We start from the raw sequence: 24,897 nt of genomic DNA, 5'->3' as shown, positions 1-24,897 counted from the left end.
AGTGAAGAAAAAACAAATAGTTTATAATGAATTATATTTTTGTAAGAACGAGGAAAATTTTAAAAAAATACAATAGCTAAGAAAGAGGCTAAGAAAGTAGTGAATGAAGCAAAGAATGAAACTTTTGAACGATTATATTATTATATCAAAAATTGTATATAAAATAAGGGGAAAGAGACTTTTATAAAATAACTAAAGTGAGAGAAAAGAAGACAAAAGATCTTATCTAAATAAAATGTATTAAAGATGAATGTAATAGGGTAATAGTAAATGATGGAGAAATAAAAGAGCGGTGGAAGAGCTATTTTCATCAACTTTTTAATGAAGCTTTAGATGACCAACTTAATTTAGGTAATTTAAGTAGGTCAATTGAGTATAGGAATTTAAATTTTTATTACAGAATTCAAACTTCAGAAGTAGAAACAAGCTTTAAATGTGATGCACAGTCTCCTAGGGCGTAGTGCAGACGGTGGATGTATGATATCTCTAGCATAATGACCAGGGGTCGATTCTTAGGAATTGACGACCTGGAGTTTACCCTACTATATGCCTATGCCCTATGTATCTGCATTTACCTCACGATATATCTGCATTTACCTCCCTCCATATCGTGAGGCTGACACTAAGGGGACTGTTAAGGTAGTGGATCTACCTTGTTTTAAATAAGATGTATAATGAAAAAGCCGTTGGACCAGATGATATTTTGATAGAGGTATGAAAGTGCCTTGGGAAATAAGGTATTGAATGACTTACAGAATTATTTAACATAATATTGAAAGCAAAAAAAAAATGCTTGATCAATGGAGGACAAGTACTCTAGCTCCCTTATATAGGAATAAGGGAGACGTATAAAATTATGCAATCAATAGAGGTAATAAACAAATGAGTCATACCATGAAATTTTGGGAAAAAGTAATAGAAAAAAGATTAAGGAAGGAGACCACGGTGATCGAAAATTAATTTAGGTTCATGCCTAGAAGGTCGACAATAGAAGCTATATATTTTTTTTAGACAACTAATTAGAAAATATCGGGAGCAAAAACAAGATCTACACATGATATTCATTGAATTAGAAAAAGTTTATGATAGAGTTCCAAGTGAAATTATATGGAGTATTTTAAAAAGAGAGGTGCTAGCATAATATATATTGAACTAATTAAAGATATGTACAAGGATGTAACAACAGAGGGTTATATCAAGGATCAACTCTAAGTCTCTATCTTTTTACACTAATTATAGAGGAATTCACTACACACATTCAAGACATAGTACCGTGGTGCATGTTATTTGTAGATGATATTATTTTGGTGGATGAAACATGAAGGAGTAAACGCTAAACTAGAATTTTGGTGGGAAAAACTAAAAGGAAAAAGTTTTAGGCTTAGAAGAATAAAGACAGAATATATGAAATTTAAGTTTAGTAATATTCGATGTAATGAGGCAATTGTTAAAATAGGAGATGATGAGTTGTCCGAACTGAGAGCTTTAAATATTTATGATCATTTTTGATAGAGGGATTGAGAGAGATGTCTTAATACAAGCAGGATGGTTGAATGGAGGAAAGTGTCGGGTGTTTTATGTGATCGTAAAGTATCTCTAAAACTTAAGAAAGTTTTACAAAATCGTAGTTAGACTTGCTATGTTATATGAAGTTGAATGTTGAGTTATGACTCTAGCATATGAGCAAAAGATGAGAATTGTAGAGATGACGATGTTAAAGTGGATGTGTGGACATACGAGAATGCACAAAATAAGAAATGAAAGGATTAGAGAGAAAATCGGAGTTGTATCTATTGAGGGAAAAGAGACATGCTTAAGATGGTACGGACATGTATTGGACGCCAAATAAATGCTCCAGTTAGACAATGTGAAACTATGATAAACATACATATCAAACGAGGACAAGGAGATAGACAAAAAAAAGACTTGGTTAGCAACAATAAAATACGATAAAATTTATTTAAGTATATAAGATGATATAGTAGAAGATAGAGCTCAATGGCGTAAAATGATCTATATAGTTGACCCCACCTAGTGAGATAAGGCTCGGTTATTGTTGTTAGAGTAAATGTCATATCTATGTTTGATTGTGCCTAACATTTAGTTTAGTTAAAGTAGCATTTGAAATATTGAATCTAACATAAATCTGAATCCACTAAGGGCACATTTACTTTCTGAATATATAGTAATTAGGAGGTGTATGCAAAAAGCTGACATGCCTGTCATGATCCCCAAAAACCAATTTGAATCACGTTTCAGCTATGACATGTTTAAGTTCAAGTTTGGGCTTGTATAAACCTAAAAACCCAATTTGAACCACTTCAAGGAAATGAGATTTATCAAAAAGGGTTTCATGAAAAATAATGTACAATGATTTATGAATCTTTGGCTGATGCTACCAAACTTTTTTGAAACCATGATATCACTTTATGAGTTTGAGATAGCAGCTGTTAGAGAAATGGTGGCCATTAAATGAGAAGGCTCATAAAATGGTTTTGAACAAAGCTGCTGCCAGTTAAACCCTTAGGGCAACCCTCTCCTCTGATAGGGTGCTGGTTCAAATGCACCTGTCTAGGTTAAATCTAACACGAGTTTAAGATAGGTAGAGGCAAACAGAGATTTGAGTCAATATAATAATCTACCCATAAGCTATAATATAATATTTGCAGAACCATAAGTTCATTCAGTTGTATAAAAACCAGAAAAACCTGATAAAATCTTGAAAAACCCAGTAAAACCTGGAAAATGAAAAACCTAAAATCTGCTCTGCAAATAAAAAGATCGAGATTTTTTAAAAAAATTTTATCCTATCTTTTTATTTTCATCCTATTTTTTCTTTATGAAGATGGTTCTGAGTTCTGTCCCTGATCAAAGCAGTTTGGTTTTTTTTTTAAACTCTGTCCCAGAATGATCTGTGCCCACCCTTAATCGTGATGATTAAGAATTTGGACAAATAAATGCACTTTCCTCAAAACAAATTGGAATATTCTTGCAAAAATATATTGAGTGGTCGATTGTACAGCAATCTGAATATTAGTCTATTGTCTGGCTGTATAGCATTTGTTTGTATTAGGGTCAATTACCTAGATTATAGTATCATCTGTGAGTTGTTCCTTTTCTGAATTAAATTTATTTATGCTTGTTTGTGAGCTTTCCTTTCCCTTTAGCTAAATATTTATAATTCTACTTTTTTTTTTTCCTTTAGCTACATAAAATTATATTAAGTGTTCATAATTGACTGTTCTACAGGAAGTCGCCAATATACTTTCTAAGGGCACAAAGCTACGAGAATACACAAAAGGTGTTGAGAACAATGTACGCCAAGTTGAATTGGACTCGATTCAGGTTGGTGTATTTGCTTGCAGAGCTTTATAAGCCTTGTGATTTTTAAAGTGAATTTTATGGAGTAAGAAATATTTGAAAAAAAATTGATGATCTGGTTATATATATATATATATATATATATTGGTGAAAGATGAAGGGGAGCCTTGGCGCAATGATAAAGTTGTTGCCATGTGACCAAAAGTCACGGGTTCGAATCCTGAAACAGTCTATTGTAAAAAGCTGGGTAAGGCTGCGTACAATGGATCCTTCCCCGGGACCCAGCATGGTGGGAGCTTCGTGCATCGGGCTGCCTTTTTTGGTGAAAGATCAGTAACATGGATTTTATTAAAAATTATTAATGTTCATATACGTAAAGAAACTATATTTTTGGCTTGCTATATATAAGGGATGATTTTTTTTTTTTTTGTAAATGGAAGTTTGACATATTTTCTCTAATAGGCAGAGATACAGTTAAGAAAATATTATCTTAGGCTATTGCATTGAGAGTGACAACATAAGGAGGTTTCGTTTCCATCTTGTGTAAAAATCTTTTCCTCTTTGACATTTATAGGACTCTGTAGGGAATGCAGATTGAGCTTGAATTCGAGGAAATTACTGTTTTGTAAATTTATCTTATTTATTAGTTGCAATATATATAAACATGGTTGCATATAAATTTGTCCAAGATGAATGACATTGTTAAGAAAATATTATCTTAGGCTAAAGCATTGAGAGTGACAACATTGAAAGTGCATATTTTCTCTAATAGGATGAGATATACTTAAGAAAATATTATCTTAGGCTTAGTATTGAGAGTGGCAACATAAGAAGGCAGTTTCTTTCCCATCTTGTGTAAAATCTTTTCGGCTTTAATATTTTAGGACTGTATAGAGGATAAAGATTGAGCTTGAATTTGAGAAAATTACTTTGTAAACTTGTCTTATTTTTTTAGTTGCAATATATATACCATGGTTTAAAGTGCCGTGCCGAAACGATCGAAACCGGCAAACGTCTCGTTCCGCTCGGAGATTGGCATCGGCACGACCCCGACACTAGATCCACGACAGGTGCGACGTGTTGCGCGTCACAGCAGAGGGGTCGCTCTGCAACAATAGCGGAGAGGTCGCATAACCCTTTCGCTGCCGCCGTGGAGACATCGTGCGACCCTGCGGTCACTGCAGAGGGGTCGCACGACCAACGTGGTCGCGCCAAAGGAATCATGCAATCCTCGCGGCCATGGCCGGTCGCGCAACCCTGCGACAACGCCGAAGTCGTGCTGGCTTGCGAGTGGTGTCGGATTTCAGATTTTTTAAAATTAAACTTAGGTTAATTTTTTTTAATCAACTCCTAGTTATGGTGGAGATAATCTAAAGAGACTTTATTAAACCCTAATAAAATTATCTAATTAATTTTATATTTTATTTATTTTAATTTAAAAATTATAATAAAATTTTTATTTATTTATTTATCTATTTTCATATCTTTTCCTTTTTTAAAAGATTATTTTTTATCTTGTTTATTTTTTAAATATTTATGTTAAATATTTTAGTTTTTAATTAATATATTTTATATTTAAAAAATACCGAAACTATATCAGTACGGCACGATACAGTACCGAAACCATATCGTTCCGGCCTCAGGACCGAAACCTTGGCACGGGTCGAAATTTTAAACCTTGATATATACACATGGTTGAATATAAATTTGTCCAAGCTGAATATATATTTAAAGGTATTGAGCTAATATGGTCATTAGTGCAGAGGGTTTAGTCCTATATTGGTATCTTAGATATAAAGTTTCTATTTTCTTATGTAGCTTATTTATTAGTTTCAATACATACAGACATGGTCATTGTTTGAAATCTTGTACCTTGTTCATTGTGTTTCTGCACTGCAGTTTTTTTTTCAACAGTGTTTTGCTTCTTTTTTTCTGTACATCTTGTTCTATCCGGTAAAGAGGTCAACAGAGAAATGTCATATTGTCAGTTTGCTGTTTCTAGCAGAGCATGAATCTGTGTTCTCAATCTTGCTAGTTAATACATGGACATATAAAAAATCCTGTTCTTAGTTTGCTATTTCTAGTAAAGGGTCAAGATAAGTATCGTCTTTCCTCGAAGACCCTAGAGTTCTTTCCTTTTCTGTTAGTTAATTACATGTCAGCTAGCCTTTCCTTTTGTCATTTTAGGAAAAACCCACTTAGAGAGATTTATTCTTCTAATCTCTCTTCATCCTTGTTTCACTTAATCCTCTCTATTTTTATTCACTTTGTTATATAATGCTCTGTATGAGGACAAACATTTTTTTGGATGTGCGTTGATCTAGGATTGAAGGGAACATCAACTGCATGCTCTACCAATTATTTCCAAAGCTTTGTGTTTTCATTTTCGCGCCCATGTTTTAGTTTATATTGTCTAGTTTATATTTTTGCTTATGAGAGCTTTTTCTAGTTTATGTAACAAGTTGGATATTGATAGTATCTATGGTCTAGCCCGAGAGTAGTATCAAAGTAAATAAGTAATTATGTTAATAGAATTATTGGTGTATGGATTTGATAAGCAGGACTTTGTTGGACTAACTAATTCGTTTGTGACATTGTGCTGCAATTTTAAAGCACTTTGTTCATTCCCATTTTTTGCCACTAATTGTTTCTCATGACTGCTACCTGCTGCCATCCTTGATTACCTAATCTTCCATTTGTTGGCCTTTCTCATTAATGTGCTCTGGTATAATACTTGTTCAACTACCTGCTTTTGAGGTTGAATTCTTTCTTTTCTGCTGTCTTTGGACCATCTCCCTTTTGTAAATGTTATTATTCAATGGGGCTATAAAAGGAAGTTTTCAGTGGATTTGGTGGCTAATTTTCTTGCAATACAACTTGACCTCACGTATTTCAGCCCCTTTTGAGCTCAAATCTACTGGATTGTAAATGTAGTTTTTTTTTGTTTGCTATAATAATCTTCTTTCTTCTAATGGAAAATTAAGCTAGAAATGAATTTGAATTCATGCAAATGTCACCAACACTTTGAATGTATGTCACTGAAAATTGTGCCTTTCGCACAATATCACAATATAGACATGGGATAGGCATGCATTTACCACATTATATCATAATATAGCCTACATCTATTGCACTTTCCTTGCACTGGAAGGAAGTGCACAGTCCATTCGTGTCATCCTTCTCTGTGTAATGAGGAGGTGCTGGAATTGCTGGTAGCATTGAACTGGAGGACGTAACTGAACTGGAGAAGAGATCTTCTCTCTCTCTCGGGAGAATTTTTGAGCATTGAGCTTGCTTATCTCATGTCAATTTGGTTGGTTGCAATCTTTCTGAGTTCCCGGTGTTTATCTGGATTGATAAAATTTGCTTGAGTCCCTAAATGTTTTAGAACCATGCTATTATCTGCACTCTTTTTCCTAATAATTTAAAGCTCCTAATTCTGCATAGAAGCTGTTGATTTACTAGTTGTCGCATTCTGACTTTGCTACCTTGTGCCTTACTGCATACAATCTGGTTACATAGCCCTTGTATTTGTGCATGTATATTTTGTGCTGTCCACTGTGTTAGCATAGATGCCTTCATTAACAGTCATTATCTGCATCAGGACCATTAATTATGCCATTTAGTTGCTAATTTTTTTTTTTCTGATTGCAATTCTTGAGTTGTCTGTATCTTTTGTGTTGTTTCAGGATTATATTGCTGAGAGTGATAACTTAGTTTTACTACATGATCAAATTCGTGATTGTGACATCATCCTATCTCAAATGGAAACAATTCTTAGTGGCTTTCAGGTACGAATGTTTTCCTAGTTGAGCTGTAGGATTATTGGAAGACCTTGTGGGGTTAATAAATATCTTGTACAGACCTCTTTCTGGAGATAGGTTGATTTTTGTTAATTTTTTCTGTGTGTTATCTTTCTGTGGTGATAAGCACTTTGAAATATACATGACATTCTGATTTCCACAGTTAATATCAGATTAATGATGCTTTTCTGGTTATAAAATTTTTTGTTATCTGTAGTAGACCGTTAGCTGATTGACTTGTACCAACCCCTTTTGTCATGAAAAATTATTAAATTAGGAAGACTTAACTGATTACTTATTATTAGTCATTACAATTTCCTGTTAAAACTGTGGTTCTTGGGATTGACTCTCAAAAAGTACAAACAAGCAAGGAATTGGTGTTTCAAGGAAGTGCTGAAGAAGATACCACAGATGTGAGGTGATGACGTGGCAATCCTTTGCCATTCCTTATCTCACGATGGAAAGGAATGTGATGTCTTTCTTGATACGAGTGAGATGGTAGTGAGAATTTATGCTTTACTTTTAGGTCATGTTACATGTAAATTGAAAGAAAGGAATTAAAGAGAAAGGGAATAGTGGATTCATGGAAGGATGGAAGAGAAAGGAAACATAGCAAAAATTTATTTATTTCCAAGTGTTAGAGGGTCCTTCACTACCTGCTTTAGCCCAAGCAATCAAGGGATTTATGATGTAGGAGAGTTCGAACAATTTTATCATTTCTGTTAGGGGTATTTTTGTGGTTAGAGTTTGAGTCTATTTAAACATCTATTTAGTTGTTTTTGAGTTAGTTTTTGGATGAATAATATTTTCAGCCTTGCCTTTTATTTTTCTTTTCCCTATTTCTTGTATTCTTCTGAATCAACATATTTTAGAAGATTGTTTTTGACGTTTGTGTTTGAACCAACGTATAGCTTGTAGGATAATTGCTATTGTACTTGACGTTAGTTGGTGTCAAAGCCTTTAGATCCCATGGATGGTCATCGTGGTCGTGACAAGTAGGTCATCGTGATCGTAACATTCAAGACGAGATACTTGAAGATCTATAGAGACAAGTGGGTTAATAGATGTCTAGTGGCGCAAGATCTTAAAGGTCGTAAGTTCCCTTATCTTAACTTTGCTTTCACTTTTGAATACTCCTATCGCAATTGCGAAAGCCGTGGTCGAGAGGAATGATATGGAGATATCGGGTTTCCAATTGATCTTCTCAAGTTTTTGCTACATTATGGATTGAGGAATTCATTAATTGGCTTAACGAAGTAGAGAGGATCTTTGATTACAAGGAAGCACCCAATCATGTGAAAGTAAAGTTGGTTGCCGTCAAACTCAAGGGCCGAGCATAGGCGCGGTGGGAGCAGTTGCAACGATTACGTAATGGATAGGGCAAGGCCAAGATCACCGATTGGGAGAAGATGAAGAGCCACTTACTTCCCTTTGGCTACACTCAGACTTTGTTTCAACGATGTCGCGTTGAGGTGGGGTGTGAGATTGGTTGATGATTTTACGGAGGACACTGAAGGTAGTGGTGAGGAAGTCGATGAATCCATTGATGAAACTATGTCAGGGGATGAGGGAGAAGAAATTGATGACGATGATGAAGATAATAATGACTTAGAGGAGGATGAAGTTCATTAAATCTATCATCCCGACACAGATCATGACGAGCATGAGATTGATGATAACAATTTGATGAAGATGTCTTGGAAGAAGAGGATGATGACAACGAAGAATCCAGATTTGAAAGTGATGAGTTTGTTGAGTCCATTGTTAATACTTTTATGCATGATATGCAATGTACAGATTATAATAAATGAACTGCTTTACAACATAGTGATAATCCAAATTTCAAGGTGACACCTTTTCTGTTCGTGCCCAATGGGAAACTTGTAGCAGCTATAAGCTTTTCACCAACTTAGGATCTATATTATAGGGAAGAATGCACTCGCAATTTCTTGTTTGGCGTCAGGGAGAGCAAACAACTTTCTGTAAGGCTCACAGCTTGGTGCCATACACTAGAAAATTATTTTATTCAGGAATTCAAAAAATACAAGTAACAACTTGCATTAAGGAATCTTTGTGCTTCTACTAAGGAGTCCCTTCCAACCACACGTGTGCTTCAACATAATGATTGTGCGCTTTGTGTTTACATTGAGAGCCCACAAGTAGTAGAATTCTTGACACATCCTGAATTCACTCTCACTATTGATGTGAAGAAGGCTAATATTATTTGGACTAGCATGCAAGTAGATTTAGAAGTGAAGAAGGCTTTTGAATTTTTCAATAGTCAAACATGTTAGATTATATCTAGCACTCATCTGTCCACAATAAACAATTGCTGAGTTGATGCTAGATGATCTTCCTCATGGGCTACCACATGATAATACTCTAAACTTGAGGATGAGTTTTTTCAACACGGGACGATCGATGCAGGAGGATCCAAACAATTTTGTCTATTTTTGTCTTTTCACAGGGTTAGGGTTTGAGTCTATTTAAACATTGATTTGGTTGTTTTTGAGTTAGTTTTGGGTTGAATAATATTTTCGGCTGTGTCGTTTATTTCCTGTTCCTTGTTTCCTTGTTTCCTGGTATTCTTTTGGATCAACAGATTGTAGAAGATTGTTTCTAACGTTCATGTTCGAACCAACGGAATTAATACAGTTTGCAGGATAATCACTATTCTCCCTTGTGTCAATTTCTGCTTGGATTCCCTTGAAATTGGATTCCTTCCTATAAAAACCACCAAAATCACCCCAAGTAAATGGAACCTTAGTTTTTTACTTCAAAGATTCAAAACAAGTTGGAGGAAGGGGAAAAATTTAGCTAAATTTGCTCGGTATCTCTCTTCTACCTAAATATATTATTCATAACATTCATGTTACATTTTAGTCCCTATAATATAGTGTATTTACAAATAGGTCTTAGTATTTTATTTTGTCCCTAACACTTCCCCTTAAGCTGGCTCAAAGATATAATGAAAAATCTAGTTTTGTTATAAATATACTTGGTTCAAGGATCTCTGAATGAGGATATAGTAAATCTGCTAACTTATCAAACAAATTATGTGACAACTTCATTGAATTGTTCTTTCTCTTTGAGGCACTTCCAATTAATCTTTGTATTTTTTTTATTTTGTTTCTAGTATAGAACACTAGATTTGAGGTCATATGCATGATAGTTTGGTTCTCATAATACAATTTTATTGAATCTTTAGGAACTTATCTCCGAAAATACCGAAAGAACATAGCTTGATGTGGATCTCCTATTTGTGGTAGATTTGCCTAGTCAATACTAGTGTACCCATAACCTAAAGGTGACCTTAATTTTAAATTTTTGTTATATGAGATCTTTCCGTATAGCATTCTTCAGCTGTAGTAAAATTGTCAAGGTTGCTTTCAATTGATCATTGCATGAGACCTTAAGGAACATATCATTTTATTGGAAATAATATTTGGCCATGGAATGGTGAGGTATTTCAGTTTTTCAATGACTAGTACTTTCATGGATTAGTCAATAAATCCTCTTGTCCTGAAAACAATTTGACATTAGGATCTATTAGTTTAGCTCACAACATGCTAATTTCCTCAAGCATATCAAACACATATTTCCACTAGGAGATGTAAATGTTCTGTCCTGAGTGAGCCACCTCTGTAACAAGAAAATATCTCATGTCTGAAAGTGTTGATGGAGATAGACTTTCATTCTTGTAAAATCATCATCAATTATAATAATATCATTCACATAGACAACAAGGAGAATAAACTTAGATGGGGAAGTAAAATGACAAGTTAAACGTAAGCATTGCCCACAATTTAGTAAAACACATAGCATTAAACTGATTGAGATTAATATGTGCTTCATTAAACTACAGATTGATGCTGATTTAGTTAGTACACCTTACGTTTCATTGAGCAATCACCTTATTGATGCACTTACAAAGGGTCTATCTATAGCTAAGTTTGTAATATTGATTCACCAACTTGAGGGGGTGTGTTGAATTTTTGGAATATTTCGTGAAATATCTTCTAGAATATTATTTAGGATGTCCCCGTTAGTGATTCATGTACATAAGAATCTTGCTTATTACTCTCCCTTTAGTCTCCTATTGCTCTCTATTTCTTTATTCTTATATCATCTATTTATGCATTTATGATTTTATTTTGTGGGGAATGGACCAAGGTTTAAATTTTTGAGCTATACTAAAGTTTCGATTTATGTCCAGATATGATTTCTATACCATATCGTACCATCTTGATACGATATCGATACTTTTTAAATACAAATATATTAATTGAAAAAATATTTTTATTAATATTTGATTGTTATCGATGATTATTATTGAGTTATATTTGAAACATTGAATGTTGAATTGGAGTATTGATATTATCTCATAAAATATTTGATGTTTATTGAGTAAAAGTCAATTAGGGTTATTAGTTGAAGTCCACCAAGTAGACATGATGGGATCAAGTAGGTTTAAATTTAATTTAATTTGGTTAGTTTAAAATTAAACCATATATATATATATATATATATATATATATATATATAGTAAAATATTTTATAAGGTTAGCAATTATATTATATTTATTTTCTTAACAATATGTTCCTAACAATATATTAGAAATTTTTAATACCTTGCGGATAGATGGAGGTGGAAAAAAATTAACGGATAAAGAGAAAAAAAAATTAAGAGAGAAAGGAACAAAGAAATAAATTTAAATTAAGGGGAGGAATTTAAATTAATAATAAAAAATAAAAAAGGAAAAAAAATAAAAAAGGACGCCGTGACTTCACGGCTTCCTCTGAGACCTGATGGAGGGTGCCACAATGTTTCGTTTGCCTTCGCAATTGCACGGACGCTGATCCGTAGGTGGAATGAAAAATTCTGCCCGTGACAGGACACATTATTTTATATCATGGAATGGACAATATATAACACAGATTAATTCTTGTTTGGTAAATGATTGAGAGTTTCTTCTACACATCCCATATGTAATAGCTCAGAAGTGCCTGCTGATTCAAACATTATAGTAGTAGTCATGCAAAATGCTAGTTCTCTGTATGATAAAGTAAAATAGCATTTATTCAGGTACTTTTTGCATGTGAAACTTCTTTTGGAAGAAAAACAGCCTTCAGCAAAATTTCTATTCATGTGTATGGATATTGTGACGCTCAAGATTAGTTTGCTTCCTTTATTCATCCACTAATTCCAAGGAAAGGCTTTGGTTGATCTATTTAATATCTTAATTCTGTTACCGAGTTAAGAATTTGTTGGTCTTTATTCAATTTTGTTCTTGATTTTGTATCTTTACTGATTTAGAACATTTTATGGTAGGCAGAAATTGGTTCAATAAGCTCAGAGATAAAAAGTCTTCAAGAGAAATCAATGGACATGGGTCTGAAGCTGAAGAATAGAAAGGTATGGACATTTTTTGTACTTGTGTTGAATTGGATTTTCATTTCAATATGTGATCAAACAATTTATTCTTTGATGGTTATCCTTTCTTAATTTAAGAAACATAATCTCTCATTTGCATTTTGACTCACAATTAGTCATAATATATTTTCTCTCTTTTTTTTTGTCTACATCTTTACATAATGGCGAGGAAGTTTTAATTTGCAAATGGAGGATGTAAACAATACTTCCTATTTACAGGCCATCAGCTTTACATGCGATCATAAAAACTGACTATCAAGGATCTAATATCTGTTCATTTGCAAAAATATTATACATTCTTATACTTCAGCCCCTGGCCTAACATAACTGAATATGTGTGCTGCTTATAATCTAAAACCCACTTTTTCAAGACACTATCCTCAGAATCAGATCCTTGGCTGAAATTTAGTAAAATGTGAAACAGATATTCAGTTGTTAGTCCTCTCCAGACAGTTTCTCTTCTATAGAAGAACAAATATCCATCACTTTGTTATTAGCTTCCTGAGAGCATACTAAAATTTCAGCTTCTTAGGGTATTGCTTTACCAATTCAATTTGACAGCACATACAGAATGGTCCAGGCAAGATTTCTACTTTCGGTCTTTGGATCACCATGTCCTTCTATCCTCTTGAATTTTATCCTTTGTGCCTCTTGAAAGCCATGTCTAGCAACCAACTTATCATGCTGTTCTACATTTCATTTAACTAATAGCTAAATAGTCTAGTAAACTTTTACTTTTTTATGTCTCTAAGATATGCTTCTACGGTTACAGGGAGCGGAATCTAAACTTTCTAAATTTGTAGAAGACATTATTGTTCCCCCAAGGATGATCGACACTTTGATTGATGGGGAGGTAAGAGGTGGTTAGACATTTTTTTAACCTTATTATTAACATACTCTGATATAACGAATTGATATGACATGAAAGCATATCTTGTCCTATGTCAATTGTTGTTGGATTTTTTGTATGATGATTATGCATTCATACCTAAATGGATCTTAATGAAGTACTTCAACCAAATTTTTTGAAGTTACATATCTATCCTTCTATCTATGAAACAGTCATACAATGTTGGCTCAGTGGATAATCTATCTCACAAAGAAGCCTGACAGGGCAATAACAATGAATTTTTGACAAGATGCTTCTTTGAGGTTCATCGAAATTTCTATGCTATGTTGAATCTTTGTTTTTTCCCCTCCAAGGCGGTGATATTATATCACCTTGTTGGTTAATCTGTCGTATAAAGAAGCTCAACAGTAATGATTGTATGGCAAGTCAAACTTTTTGAGGTTTATTGAAGTTTTGTATAATGCATTAGAGTTCAATGACGGATAACAAACCATATGGCATACTACAAACAGTTGGATAAATATAGCTCTACAATTTGACAGTGATGATATCTGTAGTTTTTATGCGATAAACCAAGACATTTTGTTTTTGGAAAAGCAGACATTCAGTTTGTATTAGTAGTCACCATCCCTCCCAGAAATGCTATAATGTGACTGGTTGTTTTTTCAGTCCTATACACAAAATTAATATTTTATGCAACTGTGAATCAATATAATATCTATTTTATATGGTGTTCTAGAATCTATGGTTAGTAAAAGTCTATATGACTATATTTGGTATATTTCTAGGTTATCCACCTGATAGGCGATAGGTTCCTAAAACTTACTAGCTAAGAGTGGTCTAGGCATTTAACAACTATATATTACTAAATGGTGCAGGTTAATGAAGAATACCTCAGGACTCTAGAATTGCTGAGCAAAAAACTGAAATTCCTTGAAGTTGACTCTATGGTCAAAGGTTCCAAAGCTCTTAAAGACATTCAACCTGAGCTAGAAAGGCTAAGGCAAAAGGCTGTTGCCAAGGTTTGCACATCGATATTTCATTTTCATGTTTTATATTTCAAGTTGGTGTTCTAATTATCAAAGTGGCAGTCTGCAATATGTGTTTTATTGTTGAGTTTATCATATTAACAAGTTTTCTCCAGCATTTTCATGATGCTGCATTCCTGGTATGTTCGCTCCATTAGATTTCTGAAACTATCCAACACTTTTATTTGATTTCTAGCTATTGAATTGAATCACCTAAAACTATGCTCTATTGGTTTATTGATTCCATGTTTTTGTAAAGTGTATATTCTAAATTGCATATGAAGATTGCAATACCTGAATAATTTCATATGAGAGAGAGAGACAGTTGATACAAAACTTGATTCTACTCTCCTATCAGATGTAGGCCGAGTGTAAGAGGGACTTGTGGGCTATTTGTGTCAATTGAAGTGTTGGATGATTATGGAATCACATAAGAACACGCCATATTTACTTGGTAGATGAACATTAGGCTGGATTTTGAAATTTACAGCATTTTTATATGGATATTATGAAGAGGTCTATATGGAGGAAATACATAATGAAATCCTTGGCCAATTGAATTGGAACAGATATTACTGCATTCATGGATCATAAATGCTGAATGTTTTTTTTGTAAATATAGTATTTTGCCTGTAAATATACTAAACTAAAGGATGTAAATGTAAAAAGGACAATCAAGATATCTTTGTAAAGGTAGAGCGAAACTACTTTGAGGATATGCCTAATAATTTTCTCAATAGTACTTACTGTTGATTCCTTTTCATTTAGGATTTTAGGGTGTGTTTCCTATGGAGAAATGAAAACGGGAAGTAAAATGTCATAAACAATTTTCTAATTGAAATTTCCATTTTCTTTGGAGGAAAATTGGAGGGAAGCAAAATGCTGAGAAAATCTTTTTCCATTTTCCTTTACATTGGTTTTGTTTGTCTTGGGTGGAAAGCTCGCTTTTTTTGGTTTGAAATTTTGTGCGTGCCTAATACTATAACCAAACCCCTAAACCCTAAAGGCAAAATCCTAAATGGCATAACCGTAAGCTAAAAAAAATAAGCAAAAAAATAAAAAAAAGTTGCTCATTTGAGTCGAGCAGCATGAGTGCGCAACGTGGGTACACAACATAAAATGCTTGTGTGTTTATATATATATATACTCAAGGGTGATGATGTCAAATAGTAATTGCAGTGGAAATAAAAGCAAAAGACACGCTAATCCATGGCCTATAACACGCTCATTGCATCATACTTGAATATCCACTAGAGATTGCTCCTTCATGGAGCTGTCTTACAATTCCGACCTATGTTGTTTATAGTTTGCTTTACACTTTTAAAGCTTATAAATGCAAAATTGAAGTGACATGGAGATTACTAAGAGCTTGAATTGAAGCCTTCCACTTTGATTGAAAGCCTTAGAGACTTTTAGCATTTGATCAAGTGTTCATAGCAGAGTTGGCATATCTTTGTGCAAAGTTTTTGACACAAATCTCCCTAATAACTTATTTAATAAGTTATCCAATAACCATATTTTGCCCGCTTCTTGTTGACTAGAAATACTCTCCAATCGACTGATTGGCTATAAATTGAAGTCATCTTCTATTGCCTCAAATTCCAAGTAATTTTAGTGTCTACAAATATGTGATTAACTTATCATAACCCATCAAATTTGTTGTCATTATTATCAACCATATTTGTGGCAAAATAATTCTCATAAATACTCCTGTGCAATAATCTCTTAGGTTGGCGAACCTTTTCTGATTCTGATGCTGAATACAAAGTAAAGTTCTTGAAGGCTTCATCTTGGAGCTATGTTAATTGACTTGGAAATGATCCAACATTAGTTTGGATGTGGCTGACATTGTTGTGTCTAAAAGTTTTAACGTAATCAATAATGTTGGATGTTGACTCAAAGTATTAGAGTTTGGCATGGGAACAGAAAGGGGCAAATGAAGAGAGAAAACCAAGTATTAGAGGTTGAGAGTTTATTTGCAAAGAGTTCAAATTTCTGGTTATGAAACTGGCAAACTGTTTCATTTAGGAATATCTTTCACAATATTCAAGTTAGTTTGCTACACATGTAAGTGTACTGTCTAAATCATTGATATTTTTGAACTTCTTCTTGAAGGTGTTTGAGTTTATTACCCAGAAATTTTATGCATTAAGAAAACCGAAGACAAATATTCAGATTCTACAACAAAGTGTTCTTCTAAAGTATAAGTAAGTTGTTCTTAGTAAGTTTTTTTACCTATAAAACATATGGTTCTAAATCTATCTGTATGCAAATTATGTGGCATTTGTTAATTTTTTTTAGTTTGTTGGATATATTATTTATATGCCAAAATATCTTATCCCTGTTTCAGCACTTTTATGTTTGACTTTGATAAATTATTTTTATGGAAAAATGGTGCAAGGTTATTGGGCCCATGGTGTTTCTAAATTACCATTCCTTGGTTAGAACTGGTATAGCTACCAAGAAAATGCTTGCATTTACACCACGGGAATTCACACTATTTGAACTCTGTCCAAAGCATTTAATTTATGTGCTAACTTGTTAAAATGTGCCTCAGAGTCTTTAGATCTTTTAAAAATTTAAGTATATGCTACTCACATTGGATACTTATCGATGTAATTCATATGCTTTCATGAATGAATAAACATAGGTCTTCTACAGAAGAATTGATGCAGTGCAATATATGGATTTGGTTTTTCTTTGGCTCTTCCATCGAGTGATTGAACCCAACACAACAATCATGCAATATCATACTGAGCATTTATGTTGTTGGATCCGGAAAAAAAATGATTTAATCATTGAAGGGAGCCTGGATACTCTTAACTCCTATAAGCTGGATTATAGATATTAATTTTCCTAGTTTGTTATATAATTATGAAAATTGAGAAGCTCCCAAAGAATTAGTATATTTATCTATAAGTTGGCCTTAATGCAGGGAATCACAGCCTTTGAAATAACTAAATCACAAATGAAATGAAATGAGCACTCATTCTATTTAGCAATGTAGGTGGTTTCCTTCTTATCTCAATGTATAACCATAGACTTGGAGATCCAACACCAAACTCATCTATCAAGGCATTCAACCATCATATCTCACAAGCAAAATTTGATTCATAGCACAAAAGTCAACCTAGACTCTAGAATGGAAACCTTTTACTCTTTCAAGTGACCAATTTCTGCGAACAGTATACTAATATTAGTTTTCCATCATTAACAAGGCCATCATAGTATTATTTTGCAACAACATACAACTTCGCATGTAAATTTCGTATCTTCCTTTATAGAAGTCCTTTTCCAGAATTTTTAATGCATCAATGAGTTTCAATAAACCCACCCAATCATCTGAGACAACATATATTGAGTAATTAGTCCATTTTATATGGTATGTTGAGTTTAATAATGGTAAGATAAATGATTTGTCACAAGACAAGCTGATCACAACCACGAGGATCATTGAGAATTTATAGGCTTATCCATGGGTTCTGGTACTAGGCTGTGTCAGTCAGCATCGGTCAAATTTACCATTTCGCTAACCGACATTAAGATGGCTTCAACACAGTGGCATAAAGGAAATAAGAGGGTAGAAAAAGAGATCGAGGGAGAGAAAGGAGAATAAAGGAGAGGAGTGTTGTGGAAATGAAAGAGGGGAAAAAAGAGGAGCACCAGATAGCAGGTGGGCAATGACGATTATAGGCAGTAGGCAATGGAAGCGATCAGTTGCAACGGGAAGTGACGGTGATCAATTGAAAGGCACAATAGACATTGACAGGTGTGGAGAGGAAGATGTAGAGAGGAATTGGGATTGGGAAGGAAAAAAGAAAAGCAAAGAAAAAGAAAGTGAAAGTAGGATAGGATAATCCTTAACCTTTTAAAAATACAACTACCTAAGTGACTATGATTAAACTCAATTTATATATGTATAAACTTGATTCAGTTCTAAACTATTCATAGAAATCCAATACGAGCTTGGTTTGAATCCATTTGTCTCTAATCGTTGTCTAGTTAAAATACTTCACCAAATCTTAAACGGAGTTTCACTTGAAAGGTCATTGAGCGGGCGATGAAAAAACTAGATTTGACAACATATTAATTAAATAAAAATTTATTCGACTAAATCTAAACAATAGTTTTTTTTCTTTTACTATTTTTAATTCATTTTAGCAGAGATATATAATAAGTACAATGATGTTACTAAATAGATCAAATTTTTTTTTTTTATATATATATATAAATTCTTGGAAACATCCTCTTGCAAAAAGTAGGGTAAAGCTGTGTACAATGGATCCTTCCCCGGGACCTCGCATAGCGGGAGCTTCGTGCATCGGACTATCCTTTTTTTTATTAAAAAAATTTAAATCTAAAATTTTCAAATTTGATTTAGTCAAGTAGAATTTTTTATTTTTTTTTAAAATTTATATTATAAAACTAAATAAATTTAATTTAAAAATTTAAAATCTAATTGAAGTTTAAAATATAATATTTTAAAATTTGAAAATCTTGTATTAATTTTGGCCCATTCTAATAATTATAATTATGTGAATGAAATAAATTCAAATTAGAATAAGACAATAGGGTTTTAAATTATGAATTTATTTTATCCTAGAGTTTTATCAAACAAAATACATGAAATAAAATGATATTTAATGCATATTTTGTTTTATTAAATGCTATTATATAAATTTTGAATATAATTACATAAAGCGATAAAAATATACATTTGTTTTAATAAAATTTTATCTTTAACAATGATAGTTTCTCGGTCTTTAAATTTAAAATTGATCCAATGTTACAAAATATGTCCCTGTTTGTAGAGTACTACAATCTCATTCTCTTTCCAGTGTTTTAACTGTAAAAGTTGAATAAATTATAAGCATAAATTAATATAAAACAAAACGAAAGAAGTATATAATTTACAAGTCCTTGTCCTAGTCCTAGTCTCACAATGTATTATCTATGCCGTCTTTGACACCTGGATCCACATTTGTTTCGGATACTCATACTCAAATTATAGTCCTAGTCTTAGTACTAGTAATATAGTGTTGGACAACCATTGTGATGCTTTTTGGTTTGATTTTAAGCAAGTCAATATGCTTTCTATTGGCACAGAATTAAATATTCACGTGTATCTTTTTGACCATTATGATTGCTACTGCAACAATGCGCTACATATATCTGTTAATGTTAATTTCCCTCCTTTTTCTTATACTCTTTTTTGTCCTAATCTTTATGCTGAGGCAAAGAATATGGATTGCCTATCTCTCTTTTCTCCTATCTTCATGTTTTTTGTCTGGTTTTTCTTTTCTTTTCTCTCTGGCATCTCCCACCTGCTTTCTACTCCTGCTCTTGTTCTGTGTCTTTCTTCTCCCTCCTCCAACTCTTCCTTTCGTTTTCTTCTCTGCTCTCCTTTCTCCCCTCACTCTCTTCTTCTCCTCTCCATGTTTCCTTCTCCATCTCTTCTCATCACTGAATGGTACCATGTCATCCTAACAAACAATACATGTTGATAATTCGAAAGAACTGTTCTTACTGCTAACTGCATTTTTATGTGGATTGGTTTATAATCCTGAACATGATGATTCAACTTTCAATTTCTCATTTTGCTTTTGCTGTTGACAACCTAAATTTAAAGATTTGAAACTGATGACTGAGATACCAGAGTAACATTGTGAGGTTATTCTGGTGGTTCCTAAGTAAATTATTATGTTTCGATCTTGAAGCCCAGTGCTTGCTCAAAGTCTGATATCTCATAAATTTGTTCCTTGAATTTAAACCATGAATTCCTTCCATAGTTACTTCAATTTCTTTCATTTAAATTGTTTTTGGAACTTTAACTTTGTTGTGCTAGTTGTTTCTTTAATCATTTATGTTTAATCTGCAGGTATGTGATACATTTCCTTAAAGAACATGGTAAAGACATATACACCGAGGTTCGTGCAGTTTATGTTGATACAATGAACAAGGTAACTTCTGACCAATTCCTCATATAGTTTTATTAATAGTTGCTTATGTTTCAAGATCATATTTATTAGGTCAATCTATTTACTAAATTACTTGATGAATTTTAGAATAGTAGTATGTCTCATACCACATCAATATTAAAATTTTGGATTGCTACACAGGGTTGCACAAATATCACATGGGGTTGCTTTAGATCAAAACTGTCTCTATTCATCTCTGTGGATTAATGGAGAGAGAGAAAGGAAGGGAAATTTCATATAAAGATTTGTGTAAACGCTTACAATTTTTTATATATAGGGCTTATTACAACAGAGTTAAAAGTGTGAGGAAAACTGATGAGAAAATTTTAAGGAGATTAGCCTTTTATAGTGTAGCTTAGGTATTTAATTTATATCAAATATTATAATTATTTAAAAGTTCTTTGGAAAAACAACTTTTGCAATGCAACCTATGACTTGTATTGAAAAAGTGGCTTTGTGAATGTGGTGTTTGGAAAAAGGCTTTACTACATTTCATTCCTAAAATGCTTTGCATTCCCAAATACATACTAGAATATGAACCAAAGTGCACAATCGTAGAGGGTTTGTATATATGTGAATGAAAAGGTTACATGGTAGCTAGAAGATAGGGTTGATAAGTAGTTGGTATGAGGATAGTGGAGGCATCATGATAGGAGTTGAGAGATGAACCTTGGTTTAATACAAGGAGGTAAACTGGATGAATATGATGGGCAGGGGTAGGAAGGACAGGGTGGATCAAGATAGAAGGGTGGAAAGGGGGAAAAGTGGATGTGTAGAAGATGTCAAAGGTGACTTCTATATATGGTCTGAAGGATTATAATCAATATAAATTGGTTGAACCTTGAATATGATAATCTATTTAGTAGTTTTCTTATGAGGTAAATAAAATAATAAAATGAAATTTCCTATTTGAGTGCAATTAAGTGTGAAGAGAAACCAAAAAATATGGTAAAATAGGTCAACATAGTTTGATTATGGTCAAAGACCATAAATGTTACGACAGGTGGACCTTTAGATAGTTTTGTGAGGTAAATAAAATAATTAAATGAAATATACTATTTGAGAGCAATAAAGTATAAAAAGAAACCAAAAATTATGGTAAAATAGTCAGCATGGTTTGATTATGGTCAAATGAAGACCCATATATGTTGTAGGTGGTCAAACAGGCTAATTAGAGTGGAAGGTGTGATTGGTAAAGAGAAAACAAAGGAAACTCTAATTATAATTATTAATTACTGTGATTTACAAAACTTGGATATCACTTGTGATACAAGTCTTACATAAAGTTAAATGGCAGTAATTTCATATGGCCAAACCCAAATAATTCTGATTTTATATTTTTTGTTATATAGTAGGTGGTACCTTTCTAACCATATCTAAAACTGTTATTTGCAAAAGCTTCATCAATACTGTGAGGGTTTTATTCATTTATTCTTTATTTTTTATGATCTGATATTATTGTGTGGTATATACTCGTAGATGCTACCATTTGTAATAATGAATGTTTGCTCATGACAGCTTTCTTTTCTTTTCCCTTAGGTTTTAAGTGCACATTTTCGAGCATATATACAAGCATTGGAGAAACTGCAGTTGGACATTGCTACTGCAACAGACTTAATTGGAGTTGAAACTAGGAGTGCAGGTTTTCTCTTAAGAGGAAGAGAACCTCTAAAGTACCGTTCTGCTGTTTTTGCTTTAGGTGAAAGAATAAATATCTTAAAGGTACTTAGCAATAATGTGATATTTGTACATACTTGTACTTGAGAGTCTGAAACTTGTAGGAATATTTCCTCAAGGATATCGTTTATCATTTAATAACATATGTGCCTAATCTAAAATTACCTGTCCATAGTTGTAGTTCTTATAGTGATTCATTATTATGCTGTATAACTGTTCTATGCATTTCCAATGATCCAAATCTCTTTTACCCTATGGAAAGGATTAGGACTTCATCCACCATCTACATTTAAATATAGATGGTGATATAATAGGAGATAGAGCTCAATGGCGTAAAAGGATTCATACAGCCGACCCCACCTAGTGGGATAAGGCTTGGTTGTGGTTGTTGTTGTTGTACTTGTTTTTGCATGTATATAAGCCATGGATTCAAGTACGAGTCATACTGGTCGACATGGATGGAATTCACCATTCCAGCTGCCAATTGGCATGATCAGGCCGCTGTGACTTGCAGAGGCCGCCTCCGTGAGGTTGTAGATACAGCCGTGACGACACGGTTAAGTTGCAGCGACTTCCGATCCCCTGGCACTTCTGCAGAAGTTGTTCAGCGGAGTGCACAACTTTTTGCCTAGCCAATCTCCAGTCAACCAGTTTTTAAGAAAGCCATATCTTATAAGTGAAGGTCCTCTCTTCCTCAGTTGGAGGGGTCCCAACAGTTCAAACAGATCAAAAAGAAGCTTCCCCTAGCCTGTTGGTTGGATTGTTTCGGGGCAGATTGTGAATTTGGATGATGGGTTTGATATAGCATCATTTTGTGAACCTGTAGGATCCTTGTTAGGGGCAATGGATTGACTATCGATGCTATTATGGCCTAGTTTGAGTCCGAAGAGTGACAAGAATTTGGTTAGGGTTTTTTAGACTATTTTATGTTATGCCACACAAACTATAGAGGCCTCATCAAGCTGGCTAAGAGAGAGACCAAGATGGATGTAGTTAAGGAATATAATTGTGATGTTGTCGTGCTTCAAGAGACTAAGGTTGTTTTTAGTAACATTTTTCTTCATGGCATTCTCAGTTGTTAAGGTTCCTTTTCTTCGGTGTTGTATTCTCTTGGACAGTTAGGAGGCTTGGCTTTGGGCTACTCTTCTAGGTGGTCCTTTTTCTTGATGCACATTTTGGTACTTCTCTATCTTGACTGCCTCAACATCAGCTGTCACGTTTTCCTTTATGTTCAAACTAGTTTACAAGCCTCATTCCAATGTGAGTAGGCATTGCCTTTTGAATAGTTACATTTTGTTGGAGGTCTTTGCATTGACTCTTATAGAACCTGGACACTCCAAAGGAGGACAAGACACAAAATTGGCTTCAGAGAGCTAAGCTCCAATGGGCTCAGGTGGGAGATGAAAATCCACATGGTTGCTTCTGGGAAGGCGGTAGAGGAGCTCCATATCTTCCTTTCATATATTGCTGACAAGATGGTTATTCCCTTGCTTTTTTTTTTTCCTTCTCCTTTGTCCTCTAGTCTATTCAATGATTCTGGCAAAACTCTAGATTTCATAGTGACTCCCTTTCAGAGGAGATTCTTCAAGTGGACAAGAGCCTTAGGAAGCTTAAAACCTCAGTCATGTGAATTCAACATGGAGTTTGTTCTGGTTTCTTGGGATATTCTCAAGGGAGACATCTTGAAACTCTTTAATGATTTCTTTGAGGGTAGAACTATTCTAAGTTGCTTAAATTTCTTTTGTGTCACACTTATTCTCAAGTTTGGTGGAGCTTGTAATCCTACTGACTTCTGGCTGATTTCTTTAGAAAATCTCATGTAGTGTATTTCGTGGATATTGAGATTAGTAAATAGTGTTAGTTAATAGTCATGTTGGAGGATTGGTTCCAATGCTAGAAGGGGCTGAGGCAACATAACCCTCATCAACTGCTTCTTCATTTTGTTGACTCTCACTTTGCATGGTGCACACTTATAGTGGTTAGACTGTTGGTGTTATTCATGGGGTAGCTTAGAGTTGTTGGATTCAGGGCTTCATATATTGCACTATGCTGATGATATTCTCCTATTTTCTTATGCGGATCCCTCAGTGGTTTTACATCTTTTCATTCTGGTGGAAGCATTTTCAATATTCAGTGGGTTCAAAAATCAGTCTTTAGAAATCTACAATGACATACATTGTGTGGTAAGGTGGTCTGAGGAGACATTCTAGCAGAGATCTTTTGGTGCCCTTTGCAGCAGCTGCATATTACTTATTTAGGCTTTTAGCTTTGTGTGTCAAGCCTATTCGAGTTTATTGGAAGGGGATCATGTCTCGGTGACCTGAAGCCCTGCTCTCTGACAGGTTTTATCCCTTTATTGGAGGTAGAGTTACCATTGAAAGTAGTGTTCTTACATTACTTATTGTCTAGCTGTGTGGTTTATGTTCTTCTAGTTTGAATCGGATGCAGGCCAGATGCTATTTGGCTCGGGTTTTTCTGGCATCTTCAGCATGCTTCAGCTTCTCCAGTTAGGAACCTTGCATTTTGGAGTTCAGTTTACCAGCATAAATTGGTTGGCTGATTGAGTGTTCTTAGCATTCATGAACACAATCAGGTCAGCAAGTGGTGCTGGCAAATTTTTTCTGTGATCAATTTATCTGGAGGTGTGTAGTTTCTAATGCTTATTTTGCTACTTGAAGTTGGGTGGTGTGTAGTTTCCTGAAGTCTTTTTATAATGATCAGTGTACCTCTACTTTTGGCACAGTCGCTTGTCCAGAGGGTTGGTGCCTAAATGGAATTTTTCCTCACTTTATTTATTATGTTCGGA

The 24,897-nt window shown here is 33.8% G+C and overlaps 1 protein-coding gene across 3 annotated transcripts in view; it reads left to right on the top strand.

Annotated features, from left to right (window-relative positions):
* LOC121967228 (vacuolar protein sorting-associated protein 52 A-like) overlaps positions 1-24,897 on the top strand; it is a 56,788-nt gene that overhangs the window by 8,183 nt on the left and 23,708 nt on the right. For 2 of the 3 annotated variants that reach the window (XM_042517323.1, XM_042517322.1), the window contains 8 exons: positions 3,250-3,345; positions 7,011-7,112; positions 12,457-12,540; positions 13,331-13,411; positions 14,287-14,430; positions 16,552-16,643; positions 20,315-20,396; positions 21,954-22,136. In XM_042517323.1, coding sequence (XP_042373257.1) covers positions 3,250-3,345; positions 7,011-7,112; positions 12,457-12,540; positions 13,331-13,411; positions 14,287-14,430; positions 16,552-16,643; positions 20,315-20,396; positions 21,954-22,136 — 864 coding nt within the window. Of the gene's footprint in view, positions 1-3,249; positions 3,346-7,010; positions 7,113-12,456; positions 12,541-13,330; positions 13,412-14,286; positions 14,431-16,551; positions 16,644-20,314; positions 20,397-21,953; positions 22,137-24,897 lie in introns of those variants that run through there. The other variant, XM_042517324.1, reaches the window with a different exon arrangement.

Source organism: Zingiber officinale, chromosome 3B (assembly GCF_018446385.1).
Source record: "Zingiber officinale cultivar Zhangliang chromosome 3B, Zo_v1.1, whole genome shotgun sequence".
NCBI lineage: Eukaryota > Viridiplantae > Streptophyta > Magnoliopsida > Zingiberales > Zingiberaceae > Zingiber > Zingiber officinale.
This window is presented reverse-complemented; position numbering and strand designations above follow the sequence as displayed.